Genomic DNA, 23232 nt, shown 5'->3' with positions numbered 1-23232 from the left:
TGTGTATCCTGAAGTCTGCCTTGCACGACGTTTACCCGAAGATCCGAGGCTGAATGTCCATAACCGTTTAGAATGGCCTCAACCGGGATCTTGGGTTCATGTCGCACTACAGGTGACCCCACCTCACTATACACACGCACATATGCACAGATACACACACACACTCTCTCACACAAACACACTCGTACACATAAACGCATTCACATAGACCCTCTCTCATACACACATTGTCCATCTCTCTCTCTCACACACACACACACACACACTCAATACACGCACACGTAAATCTATGGGGTGAATTTGCATTTGCAGATACATTCTATTTTGTTAAAAAAACACGCAATTTGTAGACAATGTGGCATTTTATAAATTCCTACTTTGAAAATAAAGCCAGTCTGACTCCAAGTTGATACACAGTCAGATTCTTAAATAAGGCCTCACACCTGAAATGCATTGTCTGACCTGGGATTTCACCCCTGGTATACTGAGGGAACTGATAAAACCTCCATCTCCTACCGACCAACCTCATCCCGCCCCCTTGACCTGTCCGTCCTCCCTGGACTGACCTATCCCCTTCCTAACTCCCTACCTACACTCACCTTTCCTGGCCCCATCCCCGCCTCTTCGACCTGTTTGTTTCCTCTCCACCTATCCTCTCCTCTATCCCTCTTCTATCCGCCTCCCACTCTCTCCCTATTTATTTCAAAAACCCCCTTCCCCTCCCCCTTTTCTGATGAAGGGTCTAGGCCCGAAACGTCAGCCTCTCTGCTCCTGTGATGCTGCTTGGCCTGCTGTGTTCATCCAGCCCTGCACCTTGTTGTCTCGGATTCTCCAGCATCTGCAGTTCCTACTATCTCTGATAAAACCTTTAGTTACCTCAAAGCACTGACTTGAAAGAAATTCAGGAATTTGCATATTAATCATTTCTAACTGATTAGAGATTTAACAACCATCTTAGGTTTGTTCAACACCGCATCAGTTCTATTTTGCTTATAAATTCTGTGCCTGATGCTATGTCTCTCAGTGACACCTGAAGAAGAAGCCAGACTCTGAAAGCTTGTGTCTTCAAATAAACCTGGTGGACAATAACCTGATGTCGTGTGATTTTTGACCTTGTCTACCCCAGTCCAACACCAGCACTTCCACATCACTGCAACTTAACTCATTAGAAACTCGATTCTTAATTGTCTTTGTGCGCTGTAACGTAATTCAGAAAACCATTTAAATAGACTTATGTTAATGTAAAGCTCTCTGACCAACAGGCATCAAATTCTTTTGGTGTAATTAGCAGTTAGTTAATGCTATGGCTGTGACTGTTGCTGGTATAGATTTCAGTAAGCACAGAACACTCTTCAAAACATCAGATTTCATTCACATCAGACCAGAGACAAATACAATGGGGGCCACTTTCAACTGAAAAGTCAGCTACTTGCAGGTGAGAATTAGAGGCTTAGCAGAGGGCAGGGTGTGGACCAGGAAAGTGAGGGGCAGGGGAGGGGGGGGTTGCGGGGGTGGGGAGAGGGGGGGGGGGGGGGGGGGGGAGCGGTGGTGGTAAGGTGGTGTAGTTGGGAGCCATTACTGCATTGAACCAAAGGCTCAATATCCAAATTTCAGATGGATCTGTAAAAAGCAAAAGTAGCATGTGTACCTGTTTTGTGCAGAAAGTTCTTATATTTGTGATCTGGGGATTTATACATTATTAAAGGTGCAAATAGGTGGCACAAACCAAGTTTCTATTACGTGGTGAGCTGCTTAGCCAGTGCCCATTATAAGGATCATTGGTAGTAATACAAAGCCTGAAAAATATATTCAGAAGATTTTAATGTGTCTCTGGCCTCTTGATCGAAACTTTTGAAATGGTTGCATTGATTCTGCAGCCATTTTGACCAGGAATTGAAAATCTCCTCACAATAGCTTCTCAATCTTGCATATAGTTTACTCTGATTTGTCACATTACATGTAGAAAAACCATATAAAGCATTCTTTTCACTGTGAACACATTTCATATATTCCCAGGGACAATATTACTCTAGTTGCATTCAAAACATACTAATGTGAATCTACATGTAAACACTGTGATATGGTGGAAGCAACCTCTTGACTAAGTCAATGTAAAGAGTCTCCAATGACAAGGATATGATGTGAAATTGATTTTAAATGGTATTTCAGTTGTAGAAATGTATTTCCCATGTTCTAAACAAAGGTTGAGGCAACACAAACTTTAGCAGAATGATACTTGTTTGTAGAATTTGATGAGTTAAAAATAATTTGTCCATTTTTATGGTCTGCGCAAAGAAATCAATATTTTAGTTCATTCATAAATTCTTTTCTCAGCAATATAATACCATTTTGAATAACGTTATATTTGAGGCAGCTCCTCATTTTAATGAAGTTGATAAAAGAAGCACAACTACAGAAGGAACTAATCATGCATTGGCTAGAATATATTCTACCACTGAACAGTGAGAATATAATCCATTGTAATCAATTTAAGGTTATGTTCAATTTATAACAATATCTATTGCAGAAGCAATCTCCTTTATTGTATTCTGTGTTCTAACCATATTTTAAATATAAAATCTTTCAAGATCATTCCTTTGATTGGGATATGTTTCCTGTTAGCTGTTAGTAGATCAGGATCGCTGAGAAGATACCCAGAGAATCAATCATTTTAATAAGAATGTATGATTAATTTGTTCACTTAACTGGTTGAGTTCTTTTTGTTTTCCATTCATTAGCATTATGTAAAACAACTAAAAGTTCACTTGAAATACTTCGTTTTTGCATTAATACTGTAAAAAAAAGGCATCATATGGATAAAAAAACAGATGAAGTACTTCATTATGCAAGACAACTTATGAGGATTTAATGAGTTCACCTGTTTGCCTTTGTGAAAAATTAATTCGGTTTCCACATGAATTAATAAAAAGCACTTCACACCAATGTTGTTTTACAACAGTGGTTAATTTTAGATAAGTACACTTAGACAATCCTTCATAAAAATAATTTGTATGTGCTTTGTCCACGTTATACAAAAACTGTAAGATTGTCCTACTTCATGAATACTGAAGGAGATATTGTGAACAAAGATTAATTACATTTGCCTCTGATTAAATTCATTTCTTTTCAAATATTTTATCTTCTTTGTTAATTTGTTAGATTGCTAATAGGGTCAGTATACTTGCATGAAAAAATTAAATATCCAGCACGAATTCCACAAATGGCTCAACATAACATCTGAACTCATTCCAGTCCAGTAACATTAAATATGCACTCCATCTGAAACACAGACTAATTGAAAGATGAGCTAGCAACAAAATGGACATTGGTTTAATCTATGGTTGAGTTGTGACACAACCATCCAATGAAGTGGAGCTGTATAAAGTAGTCAGTCCTGAGTTTAATCACTTATCAATTAATTAATTAGAAGTAAGACTGCTAGAAGTGCTTAATAAAGCAAACAACATGTTTTGAGAGAGAAACAGAGTTACAATTTCAGGTCAATGACTGCAGAACTGATATAGACTGGCAATGTATTTAAAAGTCTTTCCAATTCTCTCTATGGCCTTATCCATTCTTAATCTCTATAATCTCTAACCCCACAATGGTCTGAAATATCTGCATTCCTCCAATTCTGGTACCTCAAACATTCCAAACTTTAATTATTCCACTGGTGGCAGTGCTCTCTGTTGGCTATGCACTAAGGTCTAGAACTCTCTCCTTAACAAGCATCACATTTTCAGTAACACCAATAACCACTTTGTGGTCTCATCTGCTCCTATCTAATGAACAGTCATTGTCGGGGTGACCTGTACCTGGCCATGTAAGGTGACTTGTACCTGACCACACTAAGCAGACCACACCTGTTTACAAGATAGCAGACACAAGCTAAGCAAAACTGAGCAGCCTGCTCACACAGTGAAATACTATGGTACCTTTGAACAGCACTGCTAGAAGGTCAGTAAAAGAATGCTTTACATTCCCACCTGAGACAGTTCAGATAAAAGGATGCCCTAGGACAGATAAATGACCATTTCTGGCCTTATTAATGAAAGGATGATTGTCCCAGTAAATGAATAACATCAGGTGCTAGATTAAGTCCCAAAGCAGCCGCAAGGATGACAGCTAAAGTTAGTTCATAGTAAATAGTTGCTTCTTTGAAGCTACCTGCAATATTAAATAGATTCTAGTTAAAAATGCTTCAATCTTAGAAGTTGGTTTCAATATATAACCAGAATATAAAACAAGCATTTAAAAACAATTAAGCCTAGATGTGAAGGTTAACTAGCCTTAGGAGACACTTTCTCTTATGCCCTGAACAAGATAAATTGCTCACAGCCCATAAATTTAAAAATGCTAACGGTAGAAATAGTTGTATAATATTACACTTTATAATTAACTTTATAGCAGAAATTAACTTTATAGCAATCAGTTAAAACTAACTGACTTTTTATTTTAACATTATGCAGTTGGGACAGTGGGAAATATTAGAGGAATGGCTGAATTTGATAAAACAAAGCACATGTAGTACAATAAATTAATATAATTCACCCTGCTCACAGTGCTAATCTTTAGGAACGTACCCCCTGACCAGGGACAAAAACTCAGGAGGCAGGAGGGATTCAGGCAAGTGGAAGATGTTTATTCAAGTAGAAACCGGTAAATGCAGGGAGAGGGCCATAGAATAATCCCCAAATCGGAAGGGAGATCAATGACACACTCTGATTTTCACAGTGAAAAGACAGCATTTTATACACTTTGTTACAATGATCAAATACAGCTTAGTCACGGTCCTTCCCTCTTAATCCATACATCCAATTCCTTGGCTCACATAATCGATGATGGGCATTCCTACACATAGCCCCAGATTCCCATGGTCTTATGGCATTTGTAATCACTCGCTTGGGATCTTTCTATGCATCCTATTCATTCACATTCCAAACTTTACTGGCTGCACTCGCTCGGATCTGTCTCAGGATTCTTATCTCTAAGGACAGCGTGAATTATAGTATTCATTGTACTACATGCACTTTATTTTATCAAACTCAGCCATTCCTCTAATATTTCCCACTGTCCCAATTGCATAATGTTAAAATAAAAAGTCAGTTTGTTTTAACTAATTGCTATAAGATTAATTTCTGTCATAAAGTTAATTATAAAGTGTAATATTATACCGTTAGCATTTTTTAATTTATGGGTTGTGAGCAATCTATCTTGTTCAGGCCATAAGAGAAAGTGTCTCCTAAGGCAAGTTAACCTTCACATCTAGGCTTAATTGTTTTTAAATGCTTGTTTTATATTCTGGTTATGTATTGAAACCAACTTCTATGATTAAAGTATTTTTAATTAGAAGCTATATAATATTTGAGGTAGCTTCAAAGAAGCAACTATTTACTATGAACTAACTTTAGCTGTCATCCTTGCGGCTGCTTTGGGACTTAATCTAGCACCTGATGTTATTCATTTACTGGGACAATCATCCTTTCATTAATAAGGCCAGAAATGGTCATTTATCTGTCCTAGGGCATCCTTTTATCTGAACTGTCTCAGGTGGGAATGTAAAGCATTCTTTTACTGACCTTCTAGCAGTGCTGTTCAAAGGTACCATTGTATTTCACTGTGTGAGTATGCTGCTCAGTTTTGCTTAGCTTGTGTCTGCTTAGTGTGGTCAGGTACAAGTCACCTTACACCCCTACAATGACTGTTCATTAGATAGGAGCAGATGAGATGGCAATAGACCACAAAGTGGTCATTGGTGTTACTGAAAATGTGACGCTTGTTAAGGAGACAATTCTAGACCTTAGTACATAGCCAACAGAGAGCATTGCCACCAGTGGAATAATTAAAATTTGGAATGCTCAAGGTACCAGAATCAGAGGAATGCAGATATTTCAGTGGGTTGTGGGGATAGAGATTACAGAGATAGGGATTGGTAAGGCCCGGGTTCTCTGCATTTCTTCCACAGTCCAAAGATGTGCAGGTTAGGTGGATTGGGCATGCTAAATTGCCCATAGTGTCCAGGCTATGTTGATGACTCATGAGGAAATACAGGTTTACAGGGTTGGCTCTGGGTGGGATGGTCTTTAAAGGGTCAGAGTGAACTCTATGGGCCGAATAGCCTGTTTCCACACCATAGAGATTCCATTCTATGATTCAGAAGGTGATAAACGTGGAGGAGAATACAATGATAGGGATTGGTGAGGCCATGAAGAGACTTGAAAACAAGATTAAGAATTTTAATGGCAAAGTTCCATGATGTGGGGATATCACAGGTCAGTGAACACAGGTGTGATGCATGAAAGATACTTGGTACACATAAGGATGTGGAGAGACTTTGAAAGACGTTTAAGTATATTACTAATCTGCAAAAAAACAAATTCATATCGAAGATATTATCCAGATGCTTATGAACATTATGTGAATTGACAGAATTTTCTGTTCTTATTGCTGACCTATAAAGAGCCCAATAAACAGAATCATAAAATAGTACAGCACAAAATAGGCCACGTAGCACCTTAATGTTGCTGAGCTTTTCTCCATATCAGCAAGCCCAGTCTTCTATTATCATGCCCAATAATATTCTCTTTATTGTCTTAAACTATTTTATGGATCTTCCTTCAACCAATTATCTGGCATTTCTCAAACGCATGCAAAAATTTTAAAAATCAGCATTTTATCTGCATTTTAAATGTTTCTAAATCAGAATGCCAATGATTTAAAAATGAAATAATTAGAATATTAAAATATAACTGTTTGTACTAAGGAACAGAAAAACTAACAGTTAAATCGGCTTTGTATGTAGAAGTCTGATCTTTTTAAGAAAATTAAGTGTTGAATAACAGTAGCCAGTATAGGAAAGCAGTGTCTTGTATTTGACTGCATAAATTGGTTTACAGGTTTACAGAAACTTTTGAAAAAAAGTATAATTGGACAAGAAGCTACTTTAATAAAATTGCACTTTTTCTACTTTTTTTCTAATTTAGGATTCGATACTTTGCAACAATAACTCTAATGTCTAAGTGTATTTGACAGCTGTGAGTATCCAGAGATAGTAGGAACTGCAGATGCTGGAGAATCCGAGACAACAAGGTGCAGGGCTAGATGAACACAGCAGGCCAAGCAGCATCGCAGTGTGGAGCTGGAGAAGCACAGCAGGTCCGGCAGCATCAGAGGAGCAGGAAAGTCAATGTTTTGGGTTCATACCCTTCATCAGGACTAGTGTTTTTTTCGGCCCTGAGCTAGGGAAGGGATGACTGTAGTGAGAAAAGAAAAAAAACCCAGTCCTGATGAAGATTGCAAACCTGAAACATTGACTTTCCTGTTCTTCTGATGCTGCCTGACCTGCTATGTTCCTCTAGCTCCACACTGTGTTGACTCTGAATCCAGCATCTGCAGTTCTTGCTATCTTGAGAGAGAATTCTAATATTATGGCAATCAACCTGGAAAGTTCCAAATCAGCGAGACATTCAAGTGTAAGTAGAAAGTAAATTGCAATGTGATAGTGCTGTTTGAAGATTAAGAAGTAGGAATTAATCAAATAATTACAACTTGGTGTGAAGTTTTCCTGTAGGCTGGAGAGTTTTTTTAAGGCCTCTGCTATAATTAAGTTAATCAATCAGTATCTTTCTCTATCTCTAATTTGAGAAAATAGGCAATTAATTTATCTTAAACACATAAAAAGTAAATTTATTATGGAGCAGTTAATAATTACAGGTTACTGCAGATATTTGCATAAATACTAAAATTTACTTCATACTCTGGTTTGATTGCAAAAATGTTGCACACTGAATCTCTCTTTCTGATCCCGAACATTGGAAATGTGTCACAACTTCTGGAGATAACAGTGCTTTGTGTTTCTACAGTGTGCAGTCTACCAAATGATAAAATATCTAAAGGCACTGAATGGATTTATTATAAAACAATTCTCTACACTGAGTCACAAAGATGTACTAATTAAGGCAGATGGTTAACACCTTGGCCAATGATGTAGGTTTTAAGGAGTACTTTGAGAGTATTAAGGTGAAAGGTTTGGTAGAAAGGAAAAGATGTATAAGCAGAGAATTTCAGAGCTTCGTGCAGAGGCAACTGAGGGCACTGCAGCAGTGAAATAATTAAAATTGGGACACTGAAGATACTATGCATGTATTTCAGTAGAGGGACATAATGAGGCAGCATGGTGGTTCAGTGGTTAGCACTGCTGCCTCACACTGCCAGGGACTTAGGTTTGATTCCAGCCTCAGGTGACTGTGTGAAGTTTGCACATTCTCCCTGCCTCTGTGTGGGTTTCCTCCGGGTTCTCTGGTTTTCTCCCACAATTCAAAGATGTGCAGGTTAGGTGGATTGGGCATGCTAAATTTCCCATGGTGTCTAGGCTATGTTGATTAGCCATGGGGAAATACAGGGTTATAGGGTTGGGTCTGTGTAGGATAGTCCTTGTAAAAACTATTGGCCGAATGGCCTGTTTCCACACCGTAGGGTTTCTATTCTATGATTCAGAAGGTGATGAACACGGAGGAGAATACAATGATAGGAATTGGTGAGGCCATGAAGAGACTTGAAAACAAGGATAAAAATTTTAATGGCAAGGTTCTGGTGACATCATAGGTCAGCGAACACAGGTGTGATGCATGAAAGGCACTTCTTGCAACTAAGGATGTGAACCGTAGAATTTTGAATAAACTTTAGTTTACAGAGGGTAGAATTTAAGGCTGACCAGGGATGTGTTGAAATGGTCAGGTCTAGAGGCAACCAAGCAATGATGTGGATTCCAGCAGCAGGTCAGCTGAGGCATGGACAGCATCAGATAATGCCACAGAATAGAAAATAGGTGTTGCTAGTGTTGGTGCAGGTATGTGCTCAGAAAGTCACCTTGCAGTCAAAAATGACATTATGGTTGCAAAGGGCTTCATTCAGTTTCAAAATATGCCAGAGAGAGATATGAAATGGAGTTTGCAGCATGCACTGAAATCAGTTGTGAAAAACATAAGTTGCAGCGATACCTTTTGTTCTCAGTTGAATTCAGATGCCGTTACTTCTAATACTTCAACCTAGTAAGGAAAATGAGGTGAAATTACTCAGATTCATTCAGAATTATATTGCACTTGTCTTTGAACTTAGTGTTATAAAATTATACTGACAGCCAAAGAGGCACTAAGCTGGTAGTGGAAATCACTGACCTAACATAGAACTTGCCCAATTTTCATTCATATCAAAAGCTAGGGCCCAGGTGGCTATGTATGTTCTAGCAATAACCCCCCAAGAGTTTGGGGAGTCTTGCAACATGAAAAGATATGAGTCGAACTGCTATACTTTATCAATGAGGATAATGATTAAGGTGTGTGGGCAATAAGCAGCCGAGGCTTTTCTGGGTTACATGGACAGATACTATAAATGTTTTCTACAATAGTTTGATAGGAAGCTGAGGCAGAAACATTCAGAGCAGTGGTAACCATAACTGCTGCTAACACATGCATTCTGATAAAATCTAATCTGCACATTGGTTTGCAGGAGATGGCACAGCTCCATCCCTGTCTTCTTCATGAATCTAAACCAACTCAGATAGTCCTCTTCAGACATTCTCAGGCAAATGGAACTAAATCTTTAAACATAATTGTATTGAATGATCCCAGGGAGTCTGCAACTAAAGCAAATAATTGTTTTGAGAAATAGAACAGTACTTAGGAAACAGGCTGGGTTGCTGTGGTCATGTGACATCTGCCTCTGCTGCAACCTACATGGAAAAAACAATTTTTAAATATAGCAATACCTGGAAACGAACATATTGGGCGTACTGGAACACTATTCTGAGGTATACAACATGTCAGACCATTTTGCATCATTTGTAAATTTTACTGGTTTTTGCTTTACGAAACCAATACTTTGTGCAATGTGTGACAATCATTACACATCACTTGAAGCATGCTGTCAGGAATGCTGCCGCTGAGAATGTTGTGTATTTTCAGAGCTGTACAAGAGCCAGCAACTGAAAGAAACAGCAGGGAAGAAATAAACAAAAAAAAACCTGCAACGATGAATTACCCAGTGAGTAGGGCAACACAGTGGCTCAGTGGTTAGCACTGCTACCTCACAACACCAGGGATATGGGTTTAATTCCATCCTCGGGAGACTGTCTGTGTGGAGTTTGCATATTCTCCCCATATCTGCATGGGTTTCTGGCAGATGCTCTGGTTTCCTCCCACAGTCCAAAGATGTGCATGTTAGGTGGATTGGTTGTGGGAAATACAGGAAAAGGGTAGGTGGATGGGATGCTGTTTGGAGGGTCAATGTGAACTTGTTGGGCTGAATGGCCTGTTTCCACACTGTAGGGATTCTATGAGTCAAATGGCTGTGCATTTTCCATTTCCTGCTGTTCAGGAAATGAAAAGAGATAAGAGACAGACTTGAATTTTTTTTCTTTATTCAGTGGCAAAACTGTAAAAAGCTACAGAGTTGATTTTTAAAATACCTGCGCAAATATGAGTAGCAACCTGCTATCAGTGCTTGGGAAAGGGTGCTGCAAGTTGTATTGCAGCCCAGATTTCACTGAGGAGCAGAAAGTCCAGAATGGAGGAATTATTAACTGCTTTAAGACTTTTGGAGTTCTGTATCAATGGTGCTCTCATTCCATTTCACCAGTATGTTGGCTTCCAAGGCACCACCAACAGAATACATACATTTGACATGTTCATGTCTCTTGCTCAAATAACTCCAATAAATAGAGTAAACATGATTTCTCCTTTCACAAAATTCTGTTGATTCTGCCTGATTACCTTGAATTTAAATAAATGCCCTCCTATAACTTATTAATAATAGTTATTAAAATTTTAGTTATAACAGATATTAAGCTAACTGGCCTCTTTTTTCTTGCATGCTGCCTCCCTCTCTTTTTGAATAAATAAATCTTTTTGAATAACCTTTAACACTTTCCAATTTAAAGGAAATTTTCTTGAATAAAAGCAGTTTTAGAAAGTTAAAACCAATGCATCAATTATCACACTAGCTCTCCTGTTAATTCCCTAGGATGAAGTCCATCAGGACCCAGGCACTTGTTTGCCTGCAGCTCCAACAATTTACACAGCACCACTTTTCTATTGATTGTAATTTTCCTGAGTTCCTCGCTACTTGCCATTTCCTGATTTATGGTTGCCTCTGGGATGTGACATGTTTACAAAACTGTGCTCTTGGATAGTTTAGGGGGACTTTCAAATTTAGACAAAAGGCAATTTGTTTCTCGATACCTTCTTGTTGAGTTGTGTAGTGTCAACACAAGCACAAATTATATCTTTTGACTTGGGTGTCAGGCTCAATCATCATTCTACTTGTTTCATGACTAGGGAAATATCTCGTATTCTTGCCATCTCCTCTTCTCAAATTGTTTTGTTAAAGGACGAGGTGTTTTCCTGGATGTATAAAGGCTGCAGAAGTTTAGCATCTTTCTTCAATGTTGTGCTGTATTTTATTTTCAACCTTCCAACTGCTTCGAAAAAATTGGGATAGCCGTTTTCAAAGGAATATTGTGGTTTCTGTTACTTAACCTCTACCACATTTTGAATGAGATTGAGGACAATACAACTTAGAGGTTTCCTAGTATTTTGGCATATTGGAGATTTGCTTGCAATGTATCTTTAACACTAAGTGCAGTGCCCCTTGGACCATGTATTTGAATTTTGTCAAGTAGTGGTTTGTCAATCTGGGTTCACTATCTGGTAATTCTGTAACACAGTTAAGTTGAAATTCACGAGGTGCCCATTGAATCAAACATTGACATGCCAAAATACTTCATCTGGGTTACTAATTTCCCTCAGAAAAACTTTACCTTTGTCTTCTATTGGAAACTTACTTTATCTCTATATGCGGGTAGTTCTTCTGTCTTTTACTTTTCTCTGCCTGGGCGCTACGTTGGTGCATTATCTGAAATTGATCTACTGTCTTACAATAAGAGAATTCAGTTCTTAAAGCTGGGAATTACTCATACTTATGAGGTTTCTTTGCTCCACAGCACTGGCAGGACTTTTAGAGTCTGGTCTCTAATCTACCCAAGGCATTGGCTTATCTAGTGTGTCTTTTGTGAGTTGGCACCTAAAAAAAAAGAATAGATTCCATAGATCTCCTGTACCAAGTTCTTAGGATTGATGTGTTTTGTTTCCAGAGCTCTGCTTCATTCAACACATGAATGGCTTTCTCTAGAGTCAGATATTCTTTGGACCATAATGTATCCAACAGACAACATGCCTACAACAATTTGGTCAGTTATGAATTCTGACTTTGTCACCACAATTGCATCATTCCTCCATCCTGTATTGACCATTAATGAAATCATCTATTGATTTACCTAAATGTTACGGTCTTGTGTTGAATATTGCCCATTCAAGAATTTTATTGGTTCTGTGGTTGAAATAATTGTCAACGGCTTTCAATACCTCTTTGAAATTTTGTTTCATAAAACCCGTTGGCAGGCAACAGCATCATTTGATTTGCTTCCTTTTATATAAACCTTCATTCACAGGACATGGGCATCTCTAACCACGCCAGTATTGATTGCCCATTCCTAATTGCCTTTGAAAACTGGTGGCAAGTTGCCTTCTCAAACTGCTGCAGTCCTTGGGTTGTATGAGCACACACTATACAGTTTAGAAAGGAGTTTGCCAAGATTCATGCTGCTTTCACCTTGTTTTCCCACAAAAAGAATTTGTGTGTTATTCCAGAATCACATACATCTTTAAATTACTCAATGGTTATCTGCTTTAGTGCCTTTGTTTAGTTATTTCCCTGGCTCTCCAATCCCAGAATATATGAGATTTCTCTTGTGGCCTGCAGTTTAACTTTCCCAGTACTGCTTCATAATATCCACAAACAATTGCAGTGACTCCTGATCGGAGGTGCATTTTTAAAAAATTACTTCCCTTTCAACCTGAATTACTGTACAATTTGATATGTTGCCTTTTATACAAGGTTGTTTTCATTTTACGTGGTGTAATCTATGATGTCTAGTTAGGACACAGCTCAGCTTGGGCTCAGGAACACTCCTATAAACAATCTCCTCAAAAAGCAATCTGTATCTTATGGAGCTACAGATTCCTTCTGATCCTGAACATCTCCCGTGTGTTCAGGAACAAAAACAGAAGTTGCTGGGAAAACGCAGCAGGTCTGGCAGCATTTGTGAAGAAAAAATCAGAGTTAATGTTTCAGGTCCGGTGACCCTTCCTCAGGACAGTCAGTTCAGAATTGTTGCTGTGCCATTCTCTGAAGGATACTTCTGTACTGAGTGTTGCCATGAGTTTTGTAGGGTTCACAGCCATCAGCAATCAGTTGTATCTTTCTTTTGAAATCTTCTGGGTCACCAGTATGTTTTCCACGTTTTTTTTCTTGGTGCTCCAATTTCTGATTTCCTTTCACTTATACCATTGAGCAACACAGTTGGTCACTAATCCTCACTATGCTGTGGAAGGGGCCCACTGTTACTATTATGTTCTGTATGGGTTCCTCCAAGCCCAAAGTAATCTAGTGTGAATGAGGACTGCCACCTTTCTGCCCTAACTGGAAGAGTCTTGTTGAGTAAACAGTATGTAGTTTATTGCATTACTGCAGCATAGGATTCTGGGTAATCCAAGATGGAGGACAGAAAAAAAATTATGACTGTAAGAGCTTCTCCTTTTTTGGGGTGTCTTCAATGTTGGAGTTGATTTCCTTGAATTCTAGGAGCAGTAATTGCTGTTTTATAAGTTGTTGCGTTGTTTTGGAACTTTGGAACAAAAATGATCAAAACAATGGCACTTTAAAAATGGAGGAAGAGAGACAAAGTAGTGCTGAACAAAGAGATCTTGGAGTGCATGTTCATAGTTCCTTGAAAGTGGAGTGCCAGGTAGACAGGATAGTGAAGAAGGCGTTTGGTATGCTTGACTTTATTGGTCAGTGTATTGAGTATGGGAGTTGGGAGGTCATGTTGCAGCTGTACAGAACATTGGTTAGGCCACTTTTGGAATATTGGGTTCAATTTTGATCTCCCTGCTATAGGATGGATGTTGCGAAACTTGAAAGGGTTCAAAAACGATTTACAAGGATGTTGCCAGAGTTAGAGAGTTTGAGCTATAGGGAGACGTTGAATAGGCTGGGGCTATTTTTCCTGGACCATTGGAGGCTGAAAGATGACATTATAGAGGTTTATAAAATCATTAGGGGGCATAGGTAGAGTGAATAACCAAGGTCTTTTCCCCAGGGTGGTGGAGTCCAAAGCTAGATGGCATGGGTTTATGGTGAAAGGGGAAAGATTTAAAAGGGGTCTAAAGGGCAACTTTTTCACACAGAGGGTGGTGCATGTATGAAACAAGCTGCCAGAGGAAGTGAATAGGTCTGAAATTCACTAATTTTATTGTCTCCCTCTTTTCCTGAGCCATTGGGCTATATTTAAAATAACCTTAAATGTGTCTGCAAATACCTCCTTCTTTACTCAGCTCAAGTCCTCAAGACATCATCACACTGAATGGTACATACTAAACTGAATCCAGTATTAACTTTCAGACCTTTGTACAACATCTGCGTATCACTATAGTGGTAGAGAGTGATATTTTCATATTCTAAATACATAGTTTTCTAAATATGGAGCTCATAATCCATGTCTTTTGAAACATAGCTTTTAATTCTAGAAATTAGTTTTAGCTCTAGATAAATAGGGGAATAAATTGGTAAACAATAAATTGAATGCATTATGAACGACATTGGAGTTATTTACAATTTTTAAAAAAGTAATGCATTTTTATCAGCGATTACAGAAGGCATAAAACTTGAACAATGAATGATACATCTCTGGATTTGTAATGGAAGCAGAAGACCTACAATTACTTCAATAGAAAAATAAATTATGTACGTAATTATCACCAGAGAATTGGCGTTCACTTCAAATTCAGACCAGATACTGGTGCATCAATTCAGACTTGCAGCAGAGTTGACCTTCAGCAAAATTAAGAGCTTGCTACTACTGGTAAACACTGCAGCTAAATTTCCTTCACCCTTGTAATGCAATTCTACTCATTGAAAAAGCTAAAGACCATACCTTTCCTGGAGCCTCAAAGGGTTTCTGGCACACTGTTTATGGATTCTCTGTCTGAAATAGGAGGAGTAGACTGTTCAGTCCCTCAAGTCTGCTCTACCATTCAATAGACTTATAGCTGATATTCTACCTTTACTCCATATTTCCTCCTGCTCCCCATCAAAAATATAGTCCATCTCAGTTTTGTAAGTACCCAGTGAGGAACTCCCACAATCCTCTGGAAGAAATAATTGTAAAGATTCATTATGTATCCTCTAAGAGAATAAATTGCCCCACATCTCAATTATAAATGATCAACTCTCAATCCTGAGACTGTGCTCCCATGGCCTAGATACAGCCAGGGGAAACAACCTCTCAATGTCTATTATGTCAAGCCTCTTCAAAACTTGATTTGTTTCAATAAGATCACCTCTGATTCTTCAAAACCTCAGAAAACTTAGGCCAAATTTGCTTAGTTTCTCATTATAAGACAAGTTTCGCCGTAATGGTTTCAATGTAAGTATATTCATAACAAAGTCCAAAACTGCACATTGTCCATACTATGCTCTAAATGCTGTTTTAGCAAAATCCTGTACAATTCTAGTGAAGCCTCCTTGCTCTTGTATTTCAATTTCCTTCAAACACAGACCAACTTGCCTTTGGCCTTCCTAACTTCTTGTGGTACCTGCATTATTATCTTTCTGTATTCCTTGTATCACATCAAAAATCACACAACACCGGGTTATAGTCCAGGTTATTTGAAAATGCAAGCTTTCGTAGCTCAATTCCTTCCTCAGGTGTATTGTGAGAGAGAGGGTAGAAGAGACAGAATTTATAAGCAGAAAGGTAACAACCCTAAAATTGGCTGCCTCCCAGTGTATCTTTAATCAGTTAGGAAGGAGAATAATGATTAAAATGCAAAATCCAGATTCCTCTCAAGTCATTATCCTGAGATAGTTAAAGGTTTTATCAATGTATACAAAAGGTGACATCTCAGGTCAGACAATGCATTTTAGGTGTGGGATCTTGCTTAGAATCTGTCTAGGTTTTAAACTGGGGTCAGTTTTTTTTTAACAAAACAGAATAAATCTGCAACTACACAAACATCTTGGATAAAATAATTCATGTATGTGTCTGTGTCAATGTATCTGTGAATGTGTGTGTGTGTGTGTGTGTCACACACAGACGCAGACATACACAAACACACAAACACACTCACTCACTTCTGAGGAAGGAGCTGAGCTCTGAAATCTTGTGTTTTCATGTAAACCTGTTGAACTATAACCTGGTGTCATGTGATTTTTGACCTTGTCCACCCCAGTCCAACACCAGCATCTTCACATCATTCCCTGTACACGTATACTCAAGTCTGTCTGAATGTCAGATATCAAAGATTCACACACTTTCTATTCTTCCTACTGATGCAAATAACCACACACATCATACTCAACCTGCCACCTTGTTACACATGCATTTAACATGTCTATGTTTCTCTGCAGCCTCTTTGTATCTTCTCACAGCTTACAGTAAATCAAAGTAAGAAGCATACAAATTGACCAGAAAAAAAAACAACAGAGTTGAGGAGTGGTAACAGTTTAGAATTTAGCAAAAGAGGTCAGAGGGATTGATTAAGAAGAGAAAATAAAGCATGAGAGTAAGATTGTAAGGAACATAAAAACTGACCTTAAAAATTTCTATAGTTATGTGAAAAAAATAAATATTAATGAAGCCAAATATAGGTCTGTTGCAATCAGAAACAGTGAAATTCATCGTGGGAAGCAAAGAAACAGCTGACCAACTAAATAGATACTTTGGTTCTGTGTTCACAAAGGAGGACACAATTAACACACCAGAAATGTGGGAGCACACAGGATCTAGTAAGAGGAAAAAAATGAAGGAAAGCAGTATCAGAAGCGTCTAGGCCTGAAATGTAGTCTCTCCTGCTCCTCTGATGCTGCTTGGCCTGCTGTGTTCATCCAGCTCTACACCTTGTTATCTCAGTAGGGAAATGGTATTAGGGAAATTGAACGGATTGAAGGTGGATAAATCCCCAGAGCCCAATAATCTACATTCCAAAGTACTTATGGAAGTAACCCTAGATATACTGGATACATTGGTGGTCATCTTTCAAGATTCTGTAGACTCTACAATAGTTTGTATGGATTAGATGTAGCAAATGTGACCCCTCTACTTAATAAGAGGGGTAGAGGGAAACTTAGGAAGTATAGACCAGTTAGCCTGTCATTGGTGGTGGGAAAAATGCTAGCGTCCATTATAAAAGATTTAATAGCAGAACACTGAGGAAACAGTAGTAGGATTGGACTGAGTCAATATGGATTTACGAAAGGGAAATTATGCTTAACAAATCTTCCAGAATTCTTAAAGGATATAACAGTAGAGTTAATGAGGAGGTGCCAGTGGGTGTTGTTTATTTGCATTTTCAGAAGGCTTTCAACAAATTCACACATAAGAGATTAGCATATAAAATTAGAACACATGGGTCAGGGGACTGTGCATTGAGATGGATGGAAAACTGTTGGCAGACAGGAAATAAACATAGAAATAAACAGGTCTTTTACCAAATAGCAGACAGTGACTGGTGAGAATACCACAGCAATCAGTGCTAGGGCCCCAGTTATTCACAATATATATTAATGATTTAGATGAGGGAACTAAATGTAATATCTTCAGATTTGCAGACAACACAAAGCTGGGTGGGAGGATGAGCTATGAGGGGGATGCAGAAATTTTGCAGTGTGATTGGGACAAGCTGATTGAGTGGGTAAATGCTTAGCAGATGTAGTATGATGTGGATAATTACAAGGTTATATACTTCGGGAGTAAAAGCAGGAACACATTATTATCTGAATGTTTATAAATTGAGAGAAGGGAAAAGTGCAATGAGACCAGAGTGCCCTCATACACCAGTCACTGAAGGTAAGCATGCAGGCACAGCAGGCAGTGAAAAAAGGTAAAAGGTATGTTGACCTTCATAGCCAGAGGATTCAATTGGAGGAGTAGAGGTGTCTTGCTGCAATTATGGAAAGTGTTGGTTAGAATATTGGAATATTGTGTGCAATTTTGGTTTCCTTATCTGAAGAAGAATATTCTTGCTGTAGAGGGAGTCAAACAAAGGTTTACCAGACTGATTCCTGAACTGGCAGATCTGACATATGAGGAGAAGTTGAATCGGTTAGGATTACTTTCACTGGAGTTCAAAAGAATAAGGGGGATCTCATAGAAACCTATAAAATCCTCATAGAACTGACAGGGAAGGATGTTCCTGATGATGGGGGAGTCCAGAACCAGAGGTCACAGTCTAATGATACATTTACGAGTGAGATGAAGAGAAATTCCTTCACCCAGAAAGTGGTGAACCTGTGGAATTCCCAACACTTATTGAGTTACATGTTAACAATTCATAGTTTTGTTTACCTATGGATAAAACTTATTTGTTTTGTAATAAACATTAGTTTCTGTTTAAGTACAGAAGTCTGGTCATTGTTTTCTGTTTAACTAAATCCATCAGCCAGGTAAATTTATGATTTTCAGACGTTGATTTGATCATTAACTTTGTGATGACCCAAGGAGTAATGAGGTTTGAGAACCAAAACACTTTCCTAAGTAGGTCGTAACAATTGTATTGTCAGCCAACTTGAATCTAAGTCTTTTCATTCAAGTCATTAATATTGATTATAAATAACAGAGGCTCCAGCACTGATTCTTGTGGCGCTTCGCTACTTGTGACCTGCTAACTTGAAAAATGTTGCCTTTATTCTTTGCTTTTTGTCCCTCAATCAATTAGTGATCATATATTAAGTTCTTTAATTTCCTTTTTCTTATTAGCTCTTTGATTACCCTCTATTTCTAATATGTAAATTGTCTCTTTTATTGGGAAGACTGATGAAAAATATTTCATCAACATCTGTCATATCCTCAATCCTCCTGATAATTTCTCCTGCCTCTGTCACTAAGGGACCTGTTTGTTAACTAATCTCCTGCTTTCCAATGTACTTGTAAAAATTCTTGCAATCCATTTTTACATTTCTAGTTAGTTTCCTATTATATTCTACAGTTTTCCTGTTACAGCTTTATAAATCCTTCTGAATCCTTAGTTTTATGACTAATAATAAGCCTTTTTTTAATGTAATGCTATCCTTAGCTTCTTTTGTAAGGCGCAGACAGATCTTTCTCACTGATTTATTTTAATAGAATACATTTTGTTGAGCTTTTTGAGTTGTTTCCTTAAATGTTTTCTAATGTTTATTTACCATCATACTCTTCAGATAGTTCTCTCCTCATATTTGACTTTGTTTAAATTTAAGATTCTTGTTTTTATATCAAGTAACCCTCAAACATAACGTGAAATTCAATTGGATTATCGCTTCTTTTCCACAGAAGATCTTTTACAAGGAAATAACTAATAAACCAATTATTCCACCATTCCAGATTTCAAACAGATTCCCTAGTTGCTTCCATATTCTACAAACTCATTTTCCAAACTACCAATGTAATTTGTTGACAGCATCTGAAAACTAAAGTCCTTCATGCTTATTATTTTGTTACAAATTTTAATTATTTCTCGCTTAATTGTCTGTCCAACAGCGTAACTATTCTTAGGGATCCTATAAATTACTTCCATCAGCTTTTTCTGATTCTTGTTATTCCTATTTTCAACTCATTCTGATTCAACTTTTTCATCTGGTGAGCCAAGATCCCTTCATACCATTGTCCTTCTGCCATCAATTATTATCATAATTATTATGTCTCTTTTTTCTTTCTTCCCATAGTTTTTGAAGCAGTGTGTACCTTGCAAAATTTATTTCCTAAATATGATCATCATGTAACCATGGAACAGGATTGTCTTGGCTCAAATCAGGATCAGTTACTGGTACTATATGGGAAACAGTCACTTGCCTGTGATTTTCCCAAAAAATTGCTAATTATTGGCCAGAGCATAAACACTCAATTTATTTTGATGCTGAGAGGTCACTTTCTGGCACCAAAACTCTCACCCTGCTGTCTGTGTGAAAAAAATCTTAATTTGTTTCTGACAGTTGGCCTTACATAGCCATTAACCAGATAAATTGGCAGCCCCCTCCTCCCCACCCCAATTCTGCTGTGTCTGGAAAAGACCTAGGAGCAGCAGAGACAATGACCTAGACGATTAGCAGATGGTGGAATTTGAATTCAATAAAAATATCTGGAATTAAAAATATAATGATGACCGTGAATCCATTGCCAATTGTTGGAAAAACCCATCTGGTTCACTAATGTCCTTTAGGGAAAGAAACTGCCATCCTTACCTGGTCTGGCCTATATGTGAATCCAGACCCGCAGCAATGTGGTTGACTCTGAACTGCATTCTGGGCAATTAGGGATGGGCAATAAATGCTGCCTAGCCAGCGATGTCCTCATCCCGTGAATGAATAAAGCAGAGAGCTGAGGAACTATCACATCAGCTGCACAAAGTGGAATTCTGTCACTACCCATTTCCATTCTAACTCCTGGTGGAGTCTAAATATCCAACTCTAAATCTGAGTGCAGTGTGATTTATATATGTGGTGTGGGGTTTTCAATTGTGTTAATAAGTTAACATGGGATACCTTTTCTGTAGTTTGGTGTATTTGTTGTCTACTGATGTTGATCTTAGTTTGTTTGTAATGGTAAAAATATTAAAGCATGGCATCTTGTTTGATTACTTGCATTGATCACTGGAAATTCACATTCTTTCTTTAAAATCCCTTCAGTCTTTATGAGCAACATAATAAAAGCAGCAATGCAAGTTGTGTGTATGGTAATGTGAGCAGGAATAGTATTGCCACTCATCTGACCCAAAAGAACTCATAGTAATCCATCTCAATTCTTCACTACCAAGAACAGTAATTTAGAAATACATTACACTAAACATATCTCGTCGCCTGTCTCAGCCTAGGTAGAAAATAAAGCACCAATTCACAACATCTCCTTCAGTCCGACCAGTTACTTTAGAGAAACAATTTATTTTTGTTATATTTTAAACAATTTATATTTTAAACAATTTATTCAATTTCTTACATCAGCATATTTCACATCTTAACAAGTTACAATCTGTCCTTCTGTCTTTGTACAGAAGGAATCTAATGAGCAAGTTAAAGTACCATATTGCCAGCATCAAATAAGGTGTCCCTGTGCAAACGATTAGAATTGTTCCAACTGAAATAAAAATATATGGACTAACCGTCCAAAATTAAATTATAACAGAATTGGTCCATTTCCCATATTTAAAGATTTATTAGACAAAACCAGTTCTTGCATCGCTTAAATTTAAACAAGTCACTTATTTTATGTGCTGGTATTAGTATTTGTCTGGCTAATGAAAACCTCGCTCACCTGTAAACCATTCCAGTCTGATAGGCTACAGTATCTTCAAGTGATAAATCATATTCTTTCAGGTACTGGTTTGTTTCCAATGCACGTACAATAGCCAATCTTTGAAACCTCTGCCGTATTTGGATTGCTGTTCTATTTCTAATGTCCAGAGAAAACTTCCGCCTCTCCTTGTTCAGAGAATTAAGAGAATATTTTCTTAACTTGGAGATTTCATCAGGTTTGGTTCCTGAAGATCCAGTTCGTGCTGCCAACATTTTGTCTGAATTAAGCTGGGAGAAGAGAGCACCATTAAATGAAATAGTGTTGTCCTAAGACAGTTTAAAGTGACTGGGCTACTCAGTATTCCCCTTATAACCTATCCTGTCCCACAGATGTAACAAGATACGTGGAAAATCATGCCTCAAAAAGGTGGAGAAGCTGTAGCCTTCAACTGAGTTATCTGTAACAGTACCTTTGCAAGTACAACATGCATGGAATTCGTGCCATTAGTAGTTTGGTAAGTGTAGTTTAATTTTAACAGAATCAACCAAAATATTTCATTTTAAAATTCTTCTTTTCAAAGATTAAACATTGTAATGGATTTTTAGATATTGAGCAATTACCCGTATTGGTTCTCAACTTGGCCAGGTATTACGCAAACTTAAGGGTTAGAGTCCAGAGCGAATTTTGGTAAAGAGTGATCCACAATCAGTGATAAAGCCACACTAGTATTGACCTCCATTAGAACTGTGTGACTATTTAACCAGGTGTTTATTTTGATTGGTTCTGATTTGGCTGTTGCTAAGCAATTTAATTTTCAATACCAGCTGTAGCTGGACTTTTCAGGGTGTGCACTCTGCTGGATTCCAACCTATGAGTTCTCTTACTCAATTCAGGCCTAATGGGACTCTTATGCTGACTTGACTGTGGTGATTTTTGCATATGTAAAGAATAAAATAATGAGTCAACATGACCAGATCATTCTCAAGTTGATAGATTATGACTAATGGATCGGTGATTGGGACCCTGTTAGTCACATCTATATTGCTGTTTTGGGTATGTGGACCAAATGTAATTTTTCTTAGTTTGCTAATGACCCAAAGCTAAGTGGAAATGAAACTTGTGAGGAGGATGCAAAAATTTTTGAAGGGGATTTAGACAGGGGAAAAGAGTGAGCAAGAATGTGGCAGATGGAATTTAATGTGGAAAAATCTAAATTTATCCACCTTGGTAGGCAAAACAGAAATACAGAGTATTTATTCAATGTTGAGAGATTTGGAAATGTTGATGTCCAAAGGGACCTGATTGTCATTGTTCCTAAGTTAATATGCAGGTGCAACAATCAATTAGCTGGGCAAACAATATGTTGAACTTTATTGCAAGAGGATTATGGCATAATAGTAAATAGGAGAGTGCTGATTGGCTAGCAGGTGAACTCTAATTAGTAGTTTCATTGCCAGTGTAAATGCACTAGTTAATGATGACTGACTGTTAACTGCCAAGCTCTGTTTAAATTTTAAAATCATTTAGTTATGCCTGACCCTAGTTATCCTGATCCTCTTCAAGGAACAGGCTGCCAAGCTGCAAGGGAGCAAGGGGAATGTGCAGATGCTGAAGGGCAGGTTGAATATCTAAAGCCATTTAATAAGAAAGCCTCCAATCTACTACTCCCAGCTGTACATCAAGCATCAACGTATTAACAAAATTTTAGGCAATGTTCTCGGCTTGCGATACTAACAACATTTTATGTGTTTTCTGCCTCCAGATTTCACACTCTGGCCAACAAAAATTCAGTGCATAAGACAGTATATAAAGATGAGTTCTACATGAAGTCTGAATTATCTCAGTTTAGTATT

The 23232-nt window shown here is 37.9% G+C and overlaps 1 protein-coding gene across 2 annotated transcripts in view; it reads right to left on the bottom strand.

Annotated features, from left to right (window-relative positions):
• The window catches only part of kcnab1a (potassium voltage-gated channel subfamily A regulatory beta subunit 1a), a 277910-nt gene extending 256259 nt beyond the window's left edge, over positions 1 to 21651 (bottom strand). For both annotated transcript variants that reach the window (XM_048604191.1, XM_048604193.1), the window contains exon 1: positions 21398 to 21651. In XM_048604191.1, coding sequence (XP_048460148.1) covers positions 21398 to 21651 — 254 coding nt within the window. The remainder of the gene's footprint in view (positions 1 to 21397) is intronic.
• Positions 21652 to 23232: the final 1581 nt, after the last annotated feature.

This window comes from Rhincodon typus, chromosome 13 (assembly GCF_021869965.1).
Source record: "Rhincodon typus isolate 14 chromosome 13, sRhiTyp1.1, whole genome shotgun sequence".
Classification (NCBI taxonomy): Eukaryota; Metazoa; Chordata; class Chondrichthyes; order Orectolobiformes; family Rhincodontidae; genus Rhincodon; species Rhincodon typus.
Note: the sequence above shows the minus strand (reverse complement) of the source record. Positions and strands in the feature narration are given on the sequence as shown.